At 57.7% G+C, this 17,541-nt stretch overlaps 1 protein-coding gene across 2 annotated transcripts in view; it reads right to left on the bottom strand.

The window, feature by feature from the left end:
- Positions 1 to 112: 112 nt before the first annotated feature.
- Positions 113 to 17,541, bottom strand: part of Sh3gl1 (SH3 domain containing GRB2 like 1, endophilin A2) — a 31,698-nt gene continuing 14,269 nt past the window's right edge. The window contains exons 2-10 of one of the 2 annotated variants that reach the window (XM_026404339.2): positions 5,644 to 5,712; positions 5,289 to 5,361; positions 4,362 to 4,505; positions 3,882 to 4,015; positions 3,579 to 3,737; positions 3,177 to 3,280; positions 2,342 to 2,466; positions 2,101 to 2,160; positions 113 to 1,607 (exon numbers count right to left, since the gene is read on the bottom strand). In XM_026404339.2, the coding sequence (XP_026260124.1) occupies positions 1,411 to 1,607; positions 2,101 to 2,160; positions 2,342 to 2,466; positions 3,177 to 3,280; positions 3,579 to 3,737; positions 3,882 to 4,015; positions 4,362 to 4,505; positions 5,289 to 5,361; positions 5,644 to 5,712 (1,065 nt within the window). In that variant the 3' untranslated portion in view covers positions 113 to 1,410. The remainder of the gene's footprint in view (positions 1,608 to 2,100; positions 2,161 to 2,341; positions 2,467 to 3,176; positions 3,281 to 3,578; positions 3,738 to 3,881; positions 4,016 to 4,361; positions 4,506 to 5,288; positions 5,362 to 5,643; positions 5,713 to 17,541) is intronic. The other variant, XM_026404340.2, reaches the window with a different exon arrangement.

Raw genomic sequence — 17,541 nt, 5'->3', positions numbered from 1 at the left:
CTTGGGATGCAGAATCACCCACAAGTGACTGGGGGCTGGTACTAGGTAGGGATGCCCCTTACTGACCAGCACAGAGGAGCTGAGGCCTACCACTGCACCAACATGAGACTAAGGGCTGTAGAAAGAAACATTTAATACTTCTTTTTTAAAAAAATTAGGCGTACATTTCAGTCCACCCTGGATGGGAAGCCAGGTCGCACTGCCCATCTTGGCAGAGACTGCGTGTCCCCATGTGGTAGCCACAAAGGGGCAAAAGAGAAGGACAGAGCCTGGTGTCCCAGGGGCTTTGTGGAGTCCTGGGGAAGGGAATGTGAATGTGGCCAAGCCCAGAGGTCCCTCCATTTAGTCAAGTTTGGATTAGGTGAGAGGGAGTGGAAGCTGGGGCTGGGATCCTGCTGTCTGGATAGGGGTCTCGGGACACAGCTGCTGGCTTGGTGTAGGGAAGGCAGGTGCTGGCAAGCCAGGTCTGAGGTGCCAGTCTTCAGAGCATTCGCACTCAACCTCCGGCAGAGCAGGATGGGCCGTGGTCCCAAGTGAGCTGTTTGTGTGCAGGGTGGGCACAGCCCTCCATGTGCTGGGCTGGGGCTTTAAGAGGCTGGACCCATCGTGAGGGTGGGTCCAAGCCAGCCAGGGTCTGAGGACTTGGCTGGGAGGGTGGCAGGCTCCTGAGACAGCGGTGGGCCCAGGGCTCCTGGGAGAGGGCTTGTCCTTGAGCAGGCAGCCTCCGAAAACCCAGGCCTAACTCGTCCTGACCACAAGCAGAGCTGACAGCAGGTTCTAAGAGGTGGGGGACGCCCTGGCCTAGGGGCCTCTGAGGGCCCCAGCTCTCCAGGAAGTAGCATGTGTGCAAGGCTCAGGGACAGCACCTCTGGGACTTCAGGCCTCTGGGGTGCCCTGGATGGGGGCCTGGCCCATCGCCAGCAACGGGCGGGGAAGGGATTTAAAACCTGGGATGTGGGGAGGTGGCCAGGGGTCTTGCCTCAGTCCCACCCCACCCTGTTAAGGCAGCAGGTCAGGTGACAGGGAGAGGAGCTGGGCCCTGCAGCCACAACAGGATGGCCCCAGGATGGGAGGGAATTGCCACTCCTCCAGGGAACATTAGTGTTTCTAAGAGCACCTTAGTGTTAGTCCCACCTCAGGCCTGCTGGCCGGGGAAGGAGGCCATGAAAGGGAAGGAAGGACGCAGCCCAGCCCCAGGAGGACTGCCAGAAGGTGGGGAAGGGAGCCTGCTGCCTCCAGTGCGGGCCCACGCTCACTGGTGCAGACGGGCCTCACCTGCCCGGATGAAAGCTGCCTGCCCAGTTGGCCCTGCAGCCTGGTGACAGGCCACCTGGTGGGCCCGAATCAGCTGCTAAATGGAATGCAGGAGACCCAGCTGGTGTGGACGGAGGGCGGGAGGGCCTTGGCATGTCACTGCGGCAGAGGCACGAGCACCTCCACGTAGCTGAGGGGGAAGAAGCCCGACTGGCCGTGCAGCATGCCCTCGTACCAGTTCTCGTCGATCTGGTTGGTGAGCGTGATGAGGTCGCCCTCGCGGAAGCCCAGCTCCCCGTCGTTCTCAGGCTCAAAGTCGTACAGTGCCTTGCAGCTGGGCTGGTCCAGGGGTGCTGAGGGCAGGAGAGATGTGAGGGCCACTGTGCCCTCACCAGCTCTCTCTCACCAAGCCCTGGCCCCTCTCCCTGGTGGCCCTGCCACTCAGCTCCCCCCCCCCCCCAAGGAAGAGAGGCGGAGCCAGGTCTGGCAATGGTCAGCCACAGTGTTGCTGGGAAGCACTGGAGATGCCCACAGGGTCATGGGGAAGGGAGACTGGCCAGAGCACTCAGGGCACTGTACAGGCAAGACAGCCTTGAGCCAGGCTGGTGTCCTTGGCCCTCAGCACTTGAGCCCCTGGTGTGCACATGAGGCTAGGGGCTGGAGACCCACCAGCGGTGGGGGCGGTCCAACCAGCTCCCATCTGGGCCCCACTGCCCACAGGGGACAGGCGGGACTTCCTGGCCCAGGAGATGTGTAGGAGAAAGACCCCTTTGGAATAGAACAGAAGGCAGTGTTGCCAGCTAAGTCCAGCCATCAGCAGGGAAGCCATTAGCAGGGGACACTCACGCATACTCCTACTGGGGGTCCGGATGGGCTTGTCCGAAGATCGGAAGGATGATGAAGCTGCTTGTGAACAGAACAGGGGGAGACTGATCACAGTGTGTATGGGGGCCATTTCCTGGTCCCTGGGGACCCCTCCTGTAGTCCAGGTGGACAGTGGGCTTGGGTTTTCCTGGGCCTTGGCTCTCAGAGGCCTGGGACAGGGCCAGCCCTCTGCCACCCAGAGCAGCATTCCATTCCCTGCTACCTGTGGTCTTGGGGGCTGTGGTGCAGGGGAAGCCCCCGTTGGACTGCTCAGGCTCTCCGAGGTCAAACGGCTCCCGGGGCTTGGGCTTGTACTCCCGCTTGGGGCGTGAGGAGGCGTCTCGCACCCTGTGGGGGGAATCATTGGCCATGAGGGCCTCAGCACTCTAGATCCAAGCTGATGCCCTAGGCCCCGTCACAGGGGACATTGTTGGTTGGAGGCTCCTGGAACCAGTCAGAGGCCCTGGCCTGGTCCCCCACCCCCGCCCGGCACCTTCAGAAGCTGCAGACTACTTCTAGATAGTTCAATGCACGGGTTATGCTGTGAGGTCCCCGACAGCCCAGGAAGCAGGTGCCCTGCACGTCCTGTCCCGCCTCCCTGAAGCCGGCCCAGCTCTAGTTGACCACACGCCTCAGAGGTGAGCCTCAGGCAGGGCATGGGTGAGGAGGGGTCAGCAGACTACCGTGGACCTCAGGGTGAACTGGGTGGCTCAGCACTCCTCTAACCTCTTGGCCCTCATGTCACTCCTGCTGTCTCCCAGAGGGACCAGGACAAGCCTAATAATGTCCTGCTTCCTCATGTGGCCCCTCCCAACTCAGGCAGCCTGGGAGACTCTGGAAGCAGACTCAGGGCCGTGCTGTGGAACCTGATCACACCAGGGCGGCCTCACACATGGGGCTGCTGTCCCTATGGCCAACAGAGGGGCACGAGGGTCCAGGGCCTGCAGGAAGCATGGGGACTCAGGCTTCAGGGAACTCTGGCGGCGAGCCATCGGGGACAGGGAGAGAACAAGAGGGACTCCAGCAGAGAAGATGCCCACCACAGCGAGGCAGCCCACCTGCGCCTGAGCTTGTCGGCCAGCTCGTCCAGGATCTGCACGGCCTGTCGGTGGTAGTCCAGCTGCGCGTCCACCAGGGCCGAGAGCTGGCTCACCTGCTCGATCTGTGGGACCAGCAGGGCTGGAGGGACACCACTGTGGTGGCGTCTCCCTGCTGACCCCCACGCTGCAGCCTGAGTAGGGCCCCAGGTTTGGGGAGTGCTCCTCGCTTTTGGCAGTGGGCAGGCTGCTGCCTGCAGCCCTCTGTCCCCCTGAAGCCATGTGGCCTCCCTCAAGCTTTCGCTGAGCCTGGGTGTGCCAGGTACAGGAGGGGTTACCCTGGCTCCTGTGATGCCACCCGACCCCCACGACACCCTGGGCAGATGGTCACACAGGAGGGCACAACGGGATACGGCCACGCACGTCTGTCTCCAGGAGGTTGTGCATGCTGGTCTCTGCCACTTCCTTGGACTCCTCAAACTTCTCCAAGGCCTGGCGCAGCTCCTCGTCAGGGATCTTGCCCTGCCGCTTCTTTTTGTAGTCAAAGTCCAGGCGGCGACCTTCCAGCTTCTTCAGGTGGTGCTGTAGGTTGCAGGGGACAAGTGTCACCTGGTGGCTCCCAGGATAGATGGGAGAATTGTCCACCATGTGACCTGGTTGTTGTGGAAGGGTGACCCTGGGGCTGGGCTGAGGGCGGGACTGGGCAGTGGGACGCTGCAGCAGCACCTGGATCTCCTTCAGGTCTTTGTCACACAGGTTCTGCAGCGGGTCAATGAAGTTCTGCTTGACCTCTATGTCCAGCGAGTCCTTTACCTCAGCCAGGCGCTTCATGGACTCCCCTGCATCCAGCAGGGCATCACCTGCAGAGAAGAGGGGCATGGGAAGCTGTCGCAGGGGCCCTTCCTGCTGAATCGATGTCCTCCCCGCTCTTGAACAGCCCCTCCTTAACAGCCAACATCCTGGCAATTGGAATTTGGTACCAAACAAAGGCTCTTCCCTAGTGTCCCTCCCTATGGTCAGGTTTGGGTGAATCGACCCCTGCCCGCCCACCCCCACTGGTCTGGACAGCCCCCTGCATGGGGAAGCTCTTTGTGCCATCACATATCCCCAGTCCCAAGGATGGCACTTGGCACAGAGGGCCTGAGAGCTGTGCCCCTGGGGACTATGCTCAGAGCTGCCCTGCAGGGGGCAGCATGTGCAGCTCACCAAAGTTGGACTCTCCGCCCAGCTCCTTCCCGTGGCGGATCATGCACTCTCCCAGGAGGCCTTCCGACTGCGGGTAGCCGGGGTTCTTCACCTGGCCCCGGATCTTGGACACCGTGTTCAGCATTGTCAGCTTGGCCCGAGAGGCTGCAACAGGACCAGCCAGGGGGGCGCCATGGGGATTCCTCCCGCACCTGTCCCTTCTTAAAGTGTACCTGTGCAAGACCTGTTTCCCAAGATCGCCCCCAAGACAGGCCACCAGGAGTGTGACTCCCCTCTGGACACCCCAGCAGCCAAAAAGAATTGGCAGTGCACAGGAAGAGCGGGCCCCCAAGTGAGTGCAGTGAAAAAAAAGCTGCAGGAGGGAGGAGGGAGCTGCACGTGCGGCCTTGGGGGTGGGGGACACAGCTGTGGACCTCTGTCCCTTTCTGTTCTTGGCACTGGCCTCCAGTGGCTGCTGCTGGATTTGCTGCTCATCTGTGCTCCTTGCCTCCCACTGCAGAGCCAGGGGAAAGGTTCTGCCTGCTCTGGGCCCAGGAGTCAGCCCCATACTCCAAGGATGGAGCCCTGACCAGATCAGGAGATTGGTACCCCCCCCCCCCCCTACACTGCTCCAGTTTGTCAGGAGGGGAAAGATGTTCTTTTCTGCAGGGCCTGTTGGCTGGCGGTGGCGGTGGTGGGGTTACTGAAGGGTAAGATTGTTATGCGGAGAAGTTGGCCCTACAGTGAAGCCAGCGTAGAGGAAGGCAAGCTGTCAGCTCAAGTAGAAAACAAGTACATGATCCTAAACATGGTGCTTGGACCCCTGGATCCAGCCATGCCTGCAGCCCACCCACCCAGGCACAGTAGTCCCTCTTTGCGCTCTGTTAATTTAAGATTCTTGTTGACACAGGAGGCCTGGGCAGACCCCAGACAGCAAGCTGGCCCTACCTGGGTTGGGCTGCAGATACTCGATTGTTCTGACCAGCACTTCTGCCACTGCCTTGCTGGTGACATCCACCTTCTGTGGAGAGAGGCAGTGTTTGGGCTCCACAGCCATTGGCACCCAAGTCCAAAACAGGCCTGCCCAACCCTGTCCATCAGCTCAGCTGCATCCTGTCCCCATCGCTGCTTGCCTGGGGTTGGGTGGAAGCTGCTACCTATGAGTCCACCTGACTGACAGGGGCCTGTCAGTCACAGCTCTGCCAGGGTGGGCACGTCCACTGGGGCTCCACGGTGAGGTAGCACTCTGGGGCCCCTCTTTCAGTAGCACTGACCAGCGTGAGGAGCCTGGGCAGTTCCCTACCTTCTCCATCTCTTTGAAGTCATCGTCCAGCTTGGTCCCCTCTGCCCCTCCGACCTTCTCGCTGACCAACTGGAAGACAAAAGGAGGGAGATCATGTGAAGTGCAGAGGAGGAGGAAGAGGCACCCCTGGGTGTATCCTAGTCGCATCTGCTACAGCCACCATGGCCTACAGGGAACCTAAACATGGTGACGACGGCAAGACTGACAAGGTGGCTGGGCGAGACCTGGCAGTCCAGGTGGCACTGGACCTCAGGGGTGCACCCAGGACCAAACACTCTCCTTGGAGAGGCAGACCTACAGGTGAGGGGTGCAGGATCCCATTGTGTAGGAAAACAGCCCTGGGGACACACTTCCAGAAGTGCCTACATGAACCCCCTGCAGATGGAGACGTGCGGATTTGCCCCACACCTTTCTTGAGTGTTTTCAATCGAGTGAAAAAACAAACAAATCCACCAAAACCCTGCTCATAATTTGGTTGAGAGCCAGCCAACAGGTAAATGGTCTTGGGCAGAGGGGCAGGTGGCCAGAGCGGGTCCGGTGCACGTGCATGTGCTTGACCCCTGCAGCTGACACCCAGGCACACCCTCCTGAGCTGCAGAGCAGGCGCGGCTGCCCCACATGCACACTGTGAGCTCCTGGGAAGTTCACAAGGTAAGTGCACACCTGGGTCCTCCGGGACTGACCAGTACTGTGACTATAATGACCTACAAGGGTGGCCAGTCAGGGATGTAAACCAGTTACAGGAATGCGAGGGTAAGCACAACAAGAACACCATCCACCAGCCGCACCCTCTGACCAAGTGCCTGGATATGAAAAAATCCACTGGCTGCAAAAGTAGCCCTGAAACTGGGAAGAATTACCAGGGGAGCCTCAATCATGCTGGCACACTGAGGGCTTGGTGCAGGTTTACAGCTGTGCGACATGGTGGCTGGTCTACTGGAAACCTTGAGGGCCCCAGGGAGCAGGGCAGAGACCCCTGTGTCCCTGCACTGCTGAGGTTCCTTGCCCAGTGCCTTCAGGGCACTGTGAACAGGGAGCACAAGGCAGGCTTGCTGTACCTTTCCTGAGTCCCAGTCCATTCAGCCAGGAGGGAGATGGGGAAGCACCTGTCAGGGAATGTGCAGTTCTCTAAGCCAAACACAGACCCTCTTACATACAGCTAGAGCAAGATTAAGAAATGGAACAGGTTGGCCATCTCCCACCACCTGGGCAGGACAGGCTTTGGGGCCCTCTGACCAAGGGCTCCTGTGCCTGGGAGGTAGCTGGGCGAGACCTGGCAGTCCAGGTGGCACTGGACGTCAGGCTCACTGCACCCCGAGGAGCCCCACCCCACCCCAGGAGGAAACCTTAGGTCTGGTGCTAGGCCTGGCTGTGGCCACAGAGATGCCAACACACACAGAATTGGCGGTATTTCTAGAGACACCTGCTCAGAGACTGTGTACCACCAGGTGTGCATGCAGGGGCCAACCGTGGCTGAATGACACGTTGACAACCCTATGACAGCGCTGGGATGCCCTCCTGCGTAGGGGGCTGATGGATGGCAGTGAGACTGCTCCTGGGCTACTGTGGTGCCTCAACCTCCCACCAGAGGCTCCCTGCCTCTCCAGGAAGGAAACTGAGTGGGCCTGGCCCCCCATCTCCCAGAGGGCATCCATCCTCTATGGGCATACCCAGAGGGGAGCAGGCCCCAGTGCAGAAGAGGCCCAGGGGCAGACTGCACACGGAAACTGCCCCGTTTACTTAAGAAGGGTTTCTCACTGCAGGACTTATCAGAGCTTTTCCAGAGTGGGCAGCATGAGGCGAGAGGAGGGACAGCCGTGGGCTCCTTCCAGTAATCAGTGTGTATGTGGGATGGCCTGGCAGCCTGTTCCCACCTGAAGTGAGGCTCTGGCACAGAGGGCCTGAGTCTTCTGGTGGTTTCCACAGCTCACTCACCACACCCCCACGTGGTTCAACTGTCAGGAGGCTTGATGTCACTCAAGTGACCGTGTACATTTAATGTCCTGGTCTAATGGTATGTGACCATATCCCAGTGTGCAGGTATGTATGTGTGCACACACACCCAGACAGCAAAGACAGGCTTGTGTCCTTCTGGCAGCTAACAGTCACAGCAGAAGAGTGGAAGGTGTCATTTGCTATCACTGGTGACTATCACCCCAAGACTGAGGGGTACCTGCCAGTCTACACCTAGCAGTCTCCCTGGCTCCAAATGTTGCAAGATGTGAGCAAGGGATGCTGTGATGGTCCCTGTAGTGCCCAGTGTGCTATATGAGGGGAGGCCTAGCAGAGCATTTGGTGGCCCAGGACACAGGTAGAAACAGTGAGGATCTCACAGGAACCACAGCAACCCAGGAGGAAATGGCCCAAGAGCAGAAATTGGGAGGCTTGAGAAGTACCCACCCTCCCGGATGTGCTTGCTGGGCCCAGGAGCAGGCCTGCTCCACAGAAGGCAGCCTTCCAGATCACCCGACTGCACATCCCCTTGTCCACGCCCACTGGGAGGCTGGACTCCTGGTCCAGGAGGCGCCTGGGACTTAGGGGAGAGGCAGGAAAGAAGTGGGAGGGAAACTGGCCCCCTGTCACTGCTGGCCCTGCACAGTGTGCTCCACCCCACAGGGAGGCTGGCCCAGGGATTAGGCCAGGATTAGGAATAAAGACCCTCTGCCAGCAGTTCTGGGGGGTTCCACTGAGTTTCATGGGTCAGTTTCGCTTCCTTTGTGGGTGGGAAGTCAGGACGCTCTCAGAGCTGGGGCTGCCCACAGGGAAATGTGAGCCCAGCTCCTGCAGTGAATTGAGAACTGAAGCCAACCAGGCACAAACCACCACTTCCTGAGGGCACCTGGGCCTGAGGACCTGTTCTGAGCAAGGCACAGCTGGTAGGTTCTTAAGTGTCTCTTGGCCTCAGCCTCCCAAGGCCCCCACAACGTCTTCAGGACCTCCATGTTCACATGGCCACCTGTCTGTACCAGGGGGGGATCTGTAAGACTGAGAAGCTCCTTCTCTCCACAGCTCCACAGGCTAGGAACAGGTACAAATGGACAGAAAGATCAAAGGCCAAAAGGAAGATGTGGGAGAGATGAGTCTGCCTCATGTTGACTACAGGCCCAGTAGCACTGGAAGGAGGACAGCACCTGGGCAGGGGCAGAACGTACACATATGGGTTACAAGGACACACCTTTAGTCTCCACATGAGGAGTGGTGCCATTCATGTCCCTGTCACAGGGCAGCCAACCCTAGAGGGGCTGACGCCATGTCCACGGGGGACTAGCATACTGTCCCGCCTTGCTGAGAGCCGCTGATGGACTCAGCAGCAGATATGAAATGAAGCCTTTGACAGAGCCCATCCCAAAGTGAGGCCACTTGGAGTCCCACCCTGAGGACAGACGGCCGAGGAGCAAGTCCACGCTGCCTCTTGGCAGCCAGGTGCAGAGCACACACAGCACGGGCCTGAGCCCTGCTGAGCGAGCCGTGTGGCACAGCACCTGCTGGGGTCAGCAGAGCAGCTGTGGAGCCAAGTGACTGCTGTGCCCAGGAGGGGAGCCAGTGTGAAACCCACACCATCACCTCCTACCCAGTCCCAGGACAGATGTGAGCTGGACCCTGAGAGGGAACTCATCCACGACTGCCCTAGATTTGGGCAGCAGCCCGTTTCCTGTGAAGGCTCCTGCAGAGGCCATACCTAGGTAGTCCCTGCTGGGTGGGAAGCAGGGATGAGAAGTCCTGTTGCCTGCAGGACACATCCTCAGAACCTCCTGAGGCTGATCCTGACCCCAGAGTCAGCCTGAGGTCACCCAGTGGAGACCTGCCTGCTCTTACCTCATGTGCCCCACCCACCTGTGCCCGGCCCCCGCTCACACACATTTGCTTTTGACCAGCACGGCCCCTTTACTGGGTTTGTCACCTGTGTACCAGGCACCTGGGGAGCAAGCAATCAGATGGGTCTCCATTCCAGAGCATGTGACTCCTGGTAGCACAGGTGGCCCATCGGTATTAATAATGACCAGGGCTGGGGGTGGCTCAGTGGTAGAGCGCTTGCCTAGCGTGCACCAAGCCCCAGGCACCATCCCCATTACTGAGGATGGGGATCCAACCAACCAAAGAGAAAAGACCTTAAGAGAAGCGGTTTTCTTTCAAAGACAAGCATCTCCTGAGTCCTAATCCTTGGCCATCTTTGGGCATAAGTGAGGAACTGACACACAGGAGGGTTCCGCCATAGTGGAAATGCACAGAACAGGTTGCCAAGCTGCTGCACCACAGTGGGGGTGGGAGTGGGGGATGAATCACAAGCAACGGGATGGAGAACAAGTGGCCAGCTGCAGGCTCGGTGGATTGTTTGAAGGAAAGAAAGCAGCACGGAGGAGTGGGAGGGCAGAGGGCTGCTGCTGGGCCTCATTTCCTTAGGACCCTGAAGTGGGAGGTAACCTCCTACAGGACGCCACAGGGGTCACCTGTCCTCTCTGGGCCAGGGTGAGGGTTGGAGCTGGCTTCCCCTCCTGCCCTCTGCCTGTGAGCTTCTACCAACCCAGCCATTAGACCTGTGGTGACACTGTCCACACCACACCACAAAGAGTCCCACACTCCTTTCTGAGTCCTTCTCAGTAGAACTCTCAAGGGTGTGTCTCAGTCCTGTTCTCCTCTGTTGGAGGGAGCCTGGCTCAGCACCCTGTAGACCAGGAACTAGGGTGGGGCTGGTGGGTGGCCCAGTTGGCAATCAGTCGGGGAGGGACCAATGCCTTGTGTCCACCACAGCAACAGACCAGTGCCAGCCGGAGGCCCTGATCAACAGGCTGTCAACTAGATGCTGTGTGCTCTAAGGGCTCGGTAGTGTGGTAAGTCTCTGTCCTAGTCTTGAGGAAGCCACCAGGTGGCTAAGAAATGAGGCAGAACATCAGCAAAGAGAATGTGGAATGAGCTACAGGAAGTGAGGGAGGAGGGCCTGGCTGCGACGAGCCCAGGAACAGGTCACCTGAGCTGGACTCACAAGGCAAGTTCCCAATGGGCAAAACCAGCCACACAGGTGAGATGCAGGGAGAGGTGGGCAGGGTACGGAAAGGAGCACCACCTACTGGGCCCCATGTTGCCCCTGTCATTGATTAGTAACACCCACTAGATGACCACATAGGGACACACCCATTTTACAGATGGGGACATGGGTGAGAGGCCAAGGAACTCTATGGCCCTGAAACTGTAGGCAGGGAAGCTGAATGACCACTGGCCCAACCTGACATTCCTGTAGGTGGCCAGTTCTGACTCCGCCCATGTGTGAGACAGGAGGAGGGAGGCCTGGGTTTCAGGAAGTAGGGCTGTCAGTAGGGCTGTGTGGGGGACATAACTGGGGAGGCCCAAGAAGTGGCTGAGACTGTCCTGGGCAGTGTGGAGAAATCCCTGCACTGGGTGAGAAGGTAGGGAAAGGGAAGGGAGGGGTGTGAGGGCAGATCTGTGGTCTGTAGGTCCCTGTCCAGCTACACCCCTTCCATGCTGGCTTGGATCTGTGAAGCCACTGGCAGACATACATGGAGCTACCCTCCCAGTCTCCATTAGTCTTCCTCCTGAGCCGGGCCAAAAGGTGGCACGCCTGCAGGCTGCTCTGCTGCCCGGCTGGCATCCTTGCAGCTCACTCTGTGCTTATGCCGTGGCTCCTGACTTGGGGATGCTGGCAAAGCCCCGCAGGAGGGTCTTGACAGCACACTGGATCTTCCAGGAAGGAAAATGACTAGCTGGCACTGCCCTCGTCTGTCTGCTCTGGCCAGGGACCTCTCAGTGGTCCCCAGTGTCACCAGGATGATGTCCAGAGGTGAGCTTCTCCTGTATGGCTCAACTAAGAGATGTTGGCTATGGGGCAGTGATCATTCCACGAGAGGAAAAGCCATAGAGTGCAGCCTGGATGTGATCTGCAGAGGGTCCTGTCCCTGGAGCCCTCAGGATATCTGCGTGAGAAGCTCAGGATTTGTCACTCCTGAATGGAAGCAGCACGTGGGCAGGGAAAAGGCAGAGAGAAAAGAGGTCACAGGAGCACCACTGTGTGCCAAAGGTGCTTCCTACTCTGGCCCCAGTTGGGTGAGGCAGGAGGATGAAGTAGGCTGGTAAGGGGAGGACCATGTGTCTTGGCGCGCTCCCCCTCAGGCTGTGTAAATAAGACTTTGGGTGGCCACCACCCCTTCCATAGCTGCAGGAGGTACAACTTCCACTTTGGTCACACACCAGGCATCCGAGGCTTCCCGGATGTGTCCTCCCCACACAGATGGCCTCTCTGTCCACCAAAGCCATGCTGTTTTTTAGCAAGCAACCTTTGTGAATGGCAGCAGGAGAGGAAGAATCAGGAAAAGGCTTCTAAAATGGCTTTCCATGTGCTACTGCCACCATTAGTTCAAGTCCTAAGAGAGACCCACTGACCCCCTGTACTGCTTGTCAAGGTTTACTGGGGAACCAGGCTTTGGTGTCAAAGCACAGTAGCACCGACGCCCAGGGTGTCCTCTTAGCCCATGGGGTTGTCCCCTGGACTTGGGCTGATGGACAAGACAACAGTTCGACATCAGTTAGAAAGGAGACCGGAGTGCTGGTGCATGCCTGGGATCCCAGCTACCCAGGAGAATGGCAAGGCCGGCCTCAGAAACTCAGTAAGAACCTGTCTTAAAATAAAAAATAAAAAAGGACATGGCTCAGGTGTAGAGCACCCTGGGTTCAATCCCAGCACCACCCCACCCAAAAGGGCTCTGCTCCTGGCCAGCTTATGGGGGTTCTCAAGAGTCCAGGTCCCTCACCTGGGACTTGGCTTGTCAGAGGGACAAATGGGCTGTGGAGAGCCTGGCATTAGGGCCGTGGTCAGGCTCATCTCCTGGAGGATGTCTTTTGTCACTGTAGCACTAGTCACTTTGACTCCATCTCCCAGTGTGGCTTTTTGAGCTTAAGGATGGCACCCAGCTGGCATGGAGAATAAGCAACTTTGTGTTTTTTGGTACCAGGGATTGAACCCAGGGGCACTTAACCATTGAGCCACATCCCCAGCCCTTTTTACTTTGAGACAGGGCATCGCTATGTAACTGGGGCTGGCTTTGAACTTATGGTCCTTCTGAGCTACTGGGATTATAGGCTTGCACCACTGTGCCTGGCTACAATTTGCTGCCTGAAAGGCAGGGAGCTGAGAGCATTCCCAGTGACAGCTGCTGCCCCTCTGCCTGCATAGGCTGCAGGAGGCAGGGAGGGAACCTGCAGTGAGAGGGGCACCTGAACCATGCATCTGTGGCCCAGCACTGCCCAGACAGGAGGCAGAGGGGCTGCTGTCAGAAGGGAGCTGCTTTAGACAGTAATGGCAACAGCAAATGGACAAGATCATTCAGTGGCTGTCACAACAGACAGGCTGTAAGAGGCAGCTCTGTGTGTCATTGCCCTTGCGACAGAAAACGGTACTGTCTAGTGGCAGACAGGGCAGCTACAGGCATGGCCACCCCTTCTGCACAAGGCTGGAAAGAACTCATCTGTGTTGACAGCGAAGTCACCAGTCCTGATGGAGGTTTCTGTCCACATCATCCGTTCCCGATAAGGTCCTCGGTCTGAGTCCCTTGGAAGGCCCCCACCCTGGCATCTTCCCCTAGGACTCCAGTGTGGCCTGCTCCCTAGCCTGCCACCCGCAGGCCTTACCCATGCCCTCTGTCCACACGCAGCCCTCGCTGTTTGGCAGCTCAGGGCCTCTTTGGGATTTGCCTCCCTTGCCCATTTGTTCTGCTCTGGACAAACTGCTACTTGGCTTTGGAGGCCTGGGCTCTGGTGTCACTTCCTGTTAAGGAAGCCATTAACAGTGATAGACACCTGGCTGACCCAGTGCCCCACACAGCAGTTGCCAGCGCTCCTTGCTACCCCGGGACCTGTGCACTGCCTGGCACACAGGGCGCCCACAACACTGCACTGTGCGACAAGGCAGCCACAGGAGTTGCAGTGTTGTTTCTTGCTCCTCCAGTCCCAGTGAGGACAAGATAGGCGGAAGGCTTCAGTTTTCCACCCCTCCCTCAGAGGTGACTCAGCGGTCCTTAGAAAGGGGTAAGAAGGCTCACACCCTGCTGGCCCAGCTCCCTGTGGGTGGTGGAGGGGAGGGAATGGGCATTCCCCTCACAGCCAGCCTAGCCAGAAGCCAGTGTGTGAGGCAGTGGCCTGAGATGGGCAGATCATGGTCCTTGTCCTCAGCTCCTCTGGGGACTCCTGCAGCAACCCTTGCTTCCTCATCTACAAGATGAGAATGCTCTGCAGGTCCAGCTCTAACAGGCAGCCCTGGGATTGCCACCAGAGTTGCCAGGTTTTCCCCACAAGCAGCAGGGCACTTAACACTGCCCCCTCTTCCACTCACGGCCTACCAGTCCCTGGTTGCTTTGCCATGTCTGGGAGGGCACATCCTTTCTTCTGCTTCAGCAGGCCAGTGCTCTGCCAGTGTCTGTGGGCAGGGCAGGACTGCCTGGCCTCAAATGTGGCATGGACACTTCGCTGCTCTCTCCATCTACTGCCCAGCTGGCTCCTTCATCATCTGGGCCCTCCTCACTCACCTGGCTCAGGTATAACCTCAGGGCAAGTGTCTTCACTCAACAGATGGGAAGAGGAGGAGGGGCCACTCTGTCCATGGCCAGTCAGCACTCCAAGCATTTGATGAAGCTGAGGGGTCCTGGGCTCCCACACCTTCCTTTATACAGAGGCTGCGCCTGCACCCTGATTTTGGCCCCCCTTCCCCAGTGCTTTTAGGACCAGGGGCCATCAGGGTGCTGGGACAGCATTAGCTGACCTAATGTGGACACAAACCTGCTGGAGACAGAGACTGGCTCCAAATTAGGCCACAGACCCTGCTCCTACCACCAGAGCAGCAGCTTCCAAACAGAAATCAGCCTCTACATTTAGTTTTTCATCTTGGGGTCAAGTTGGCTGCATGTCACATGCTGATAAAATAAATTTCAGACAAAAACTTATAAAAAGAAAAACCCAAGCCACAAACAAATGAGGCAATAAGTCCCCAGAGTCCCTGCTGGGCAGGGCAGCACAGCTCTGCTTCAGGAGCCTGTGGGAAGTTGCTGGCTGAGGCATGATCAGCTTTTCACACGTGCGTGGAAATGATAAGGCGCTCTAGGAAGAACAAATCTCTCATCAAAGGCAAGGCTGACGCAAGAGCCCTTCAGGAAGAGCCTGATCATGGGACTGGATGCACAATCCTGTCAAGCAGGTCAGGCAGGGACTGCTTGGCTTGCGACAGCACTGGATAGCCTCTGTATCACACTGAGAGCACAGCTTAGAGGTGCAGGACCCAAGGAGGGTCACAGCTCCCTGGGGACTGATGTGCCAGGGTGACTGACTTAGAGCCTAGAGCCCCTGTTCCTACGCCCCCCCAACGAAACACAGGCCCAGTCCCTAAGGCCCCTTCAACTTGTGTTTTTTGTAGTTGTTGATAGACCTTTATTTTTTATTTATTCATACACAGTGCTGAGAATCGAACCCAGTGCCTCACACATGCCAGGAAAGTGCGCTGCTGCTGAGCCCCAGCCCCAGCCCAACCCCTTCCACTTTTAAAGGCCATCTCTCCTTGCAAGTCTCTGCCCCACCTGCTTTCTGTTCCATGAAGGTGCCAACCTCATGCCCACCACAGGACCTTTTCCTTGGTTGCTCCTGTCTGTGCTGCCCCCTCCATGACCTGCTGTGCGAACCCTGAGCCAGCCCCTCATGCTGTCGCCCTGTCCTGTCTCACACCACCTATCACCGTGCCTCCATCTGCTCGCCTATGGCCTCCCCCTGAGTCAGAGCCATATCTACCCTGGAATGAAAAACAGAGCCTGAGACTTCTGGGGTTCCTGCTGCCACACCCCACCCCTGGAGGGGGCGGAGCTCTGGGAAGCCAGCCAGAGGATGCTGTTCCTTCAGCAAGTTCTGGTATGTTGCTTCTGGGGGCTGGAGGCTGTCAGCCCCACTCCCACAGCTGGCTTCTCACTAGAGAGCTCAAGGTTTGGGAAAAATCGCAAAGAACAAAGCAAGCCAGGCCAGATCCGGCCTGTATGCTGGGGGACTGGACTATTCTGAGGGCCCTGGCATGGGGTGTTTGTTATGGACAGCCATCTCCTGAGAAAACCATGGGTATGGAGTCTGGCTATCCTTTCCAGGATACTAGAAAGGCAAATTCCTTTGAAAGCCAAACAGAAACAGTCCCCAAACCTACTCAGCAGCAGCTGGTGAGAAGCTGGGCTGACAAATGTGCCTTTGCCAGGTCACATGTGGCCAGGATCAGGGAAACCAGAATTCTGAGCCCTGACTACCAATGTGCCCGAGTAGGTCATAACACCAAGGACAGCACAGGGCAGGGTGGATGAGCAAGCGGAGAGGCAGTCAGAGGGCCCCACACCTGGGTGTCTGCTGGCTGTGTTGTCAGCTGAGCTGTGTTAGATGCTGGCTTCGATCACCCTGAGGGCAGCCCGTCCCGGGGCCCAGGCATCTGTACTGGCTCTAGTTCCTGGTTCTCACCCACTAAACACAAAAGGCACCTGCCCTTTACATGTCAGAGCTGGTCCTGAAAACCTGGAGCTGATTGAATCTTAGCACTAACCACCCCAGGACACACAGAGGAGGAAGCCAGGAGGAAGCTGCGGGCACTGGCCAGGGCTGTTGCCTCTTTGCCATTTACACTATAGCAGTGGGGCTGGTGGCCTCTCCTCCTTGAGGCACACACAGCACTTGCTGACACTGCCCCTTGTGCCCGTGGGGAGGCCAGAGCACCCACACCTGTGAGGTCTAGGGAATGTGTGGCTTTTCCCAGGATCCCCCTCAGGCCACACAATGGAGAACAGCAGTTCTTAGGCCCTTTACCTGCCTGTGAGACTGGACCTCTTCATGGTTACATTTGTGTATCACTACCAGGGAACAGCTGGCATCTTCTGCCCACCCCAACATATTCTGTCCCCAAATATATGCTTCCCGACAGCAGGGCTGGGCATCAACAGGGTTAGTAGAGGTACATGAAGCCCTGGATCCATGTGCTTGGTTACTGAATATTTGCTGGGATAATAATAATATTTATAGAGATAATAAATAAATAACAAATGAATGTACCTGCTCTCAGTGTGTCAATAACAAGTCAAAACAGAGTCATGCCCACTAGGTCACAAGGCAGGGCAGGTGACAGGGAAGGGGAGGGGAGCTGAGACTGGCAGTCTCAAGACTGGGTCTACTCTGCTCTGCTCTGTCCATCAAGGCTGTCACTGTAAGAAAGAACACAAACTCAGGGCTTGGGGTTTAGTGAAGTAGCAGGGCACTTGCCTGGCATGCAAGAGGCTCTGGGTTCCAGCCCCAGCCCTGTGTGTACTGGGGGGAGGATAAAGTGCCCCCCAAACTGCAAACTCCCCTGGCCTCAGGTTCCTCAGCTGTAGAGCAGGGGGATTACAGAGGGCCTGCTGTAGGACATAGGTGTGCAGGTACGTCAGGAACCACAAGCTACTCTGCAGCTCCCACACTACCCACTCTACCACACACCGGGGAGGTGCAGCCCACAGAAGCTTGGAGAGGGCTTTTCCTTCAGCCCCTCACATGGCACTGGCACCCAGTTTTCCTGGATTGAGAGGCTATATGGACACCCTTCTTTTAGAAGGACAAAAAGAACATCCTTCTTGGAGTAACACCCACCTCTGGATTGCGCACACACACAAACCACTGGGACAGAGTCAAAGTATGGAGCGCAGACTGAACCCACGCTTGTGCCACGGGCTCTTGAGGCGGGTGCTGGGGTGTAACCCAGCACCACACAGCTCCCCATGCCAGACGAACATGCAAATGGTTCTGTGAACATGCAAATAGACCCTGTGATGCTCTCCTGTGGGGGAAGAAGCAGGGAGAAAAGGAACAGTGCCAAGAGACAAATGGCTCAATGTGAAGGCCTGTGGAGAA

The sequence above is a fragment of the Urocitellus parryii genome, chromosome 3 (assembly GCF_045843805.1).
Source record: "Urocitellus parryii isolate mUroPar1 chromosome 3, mUroPar1.hap1, whole genome shotgun sequence".
Taxonomy (NCBI): domain Eukaryota; kingdom Metazoa; phylum Chordata; class Mammalia; order Rodentia; family Sciuridae; genus Urocitellus; species Urocitellus parryii.
The sequence above is the reverse complement of the archived record's forward strand: the minus strand, read 5'-3'. Positions and strand labels throughout refer to the sequence as shown.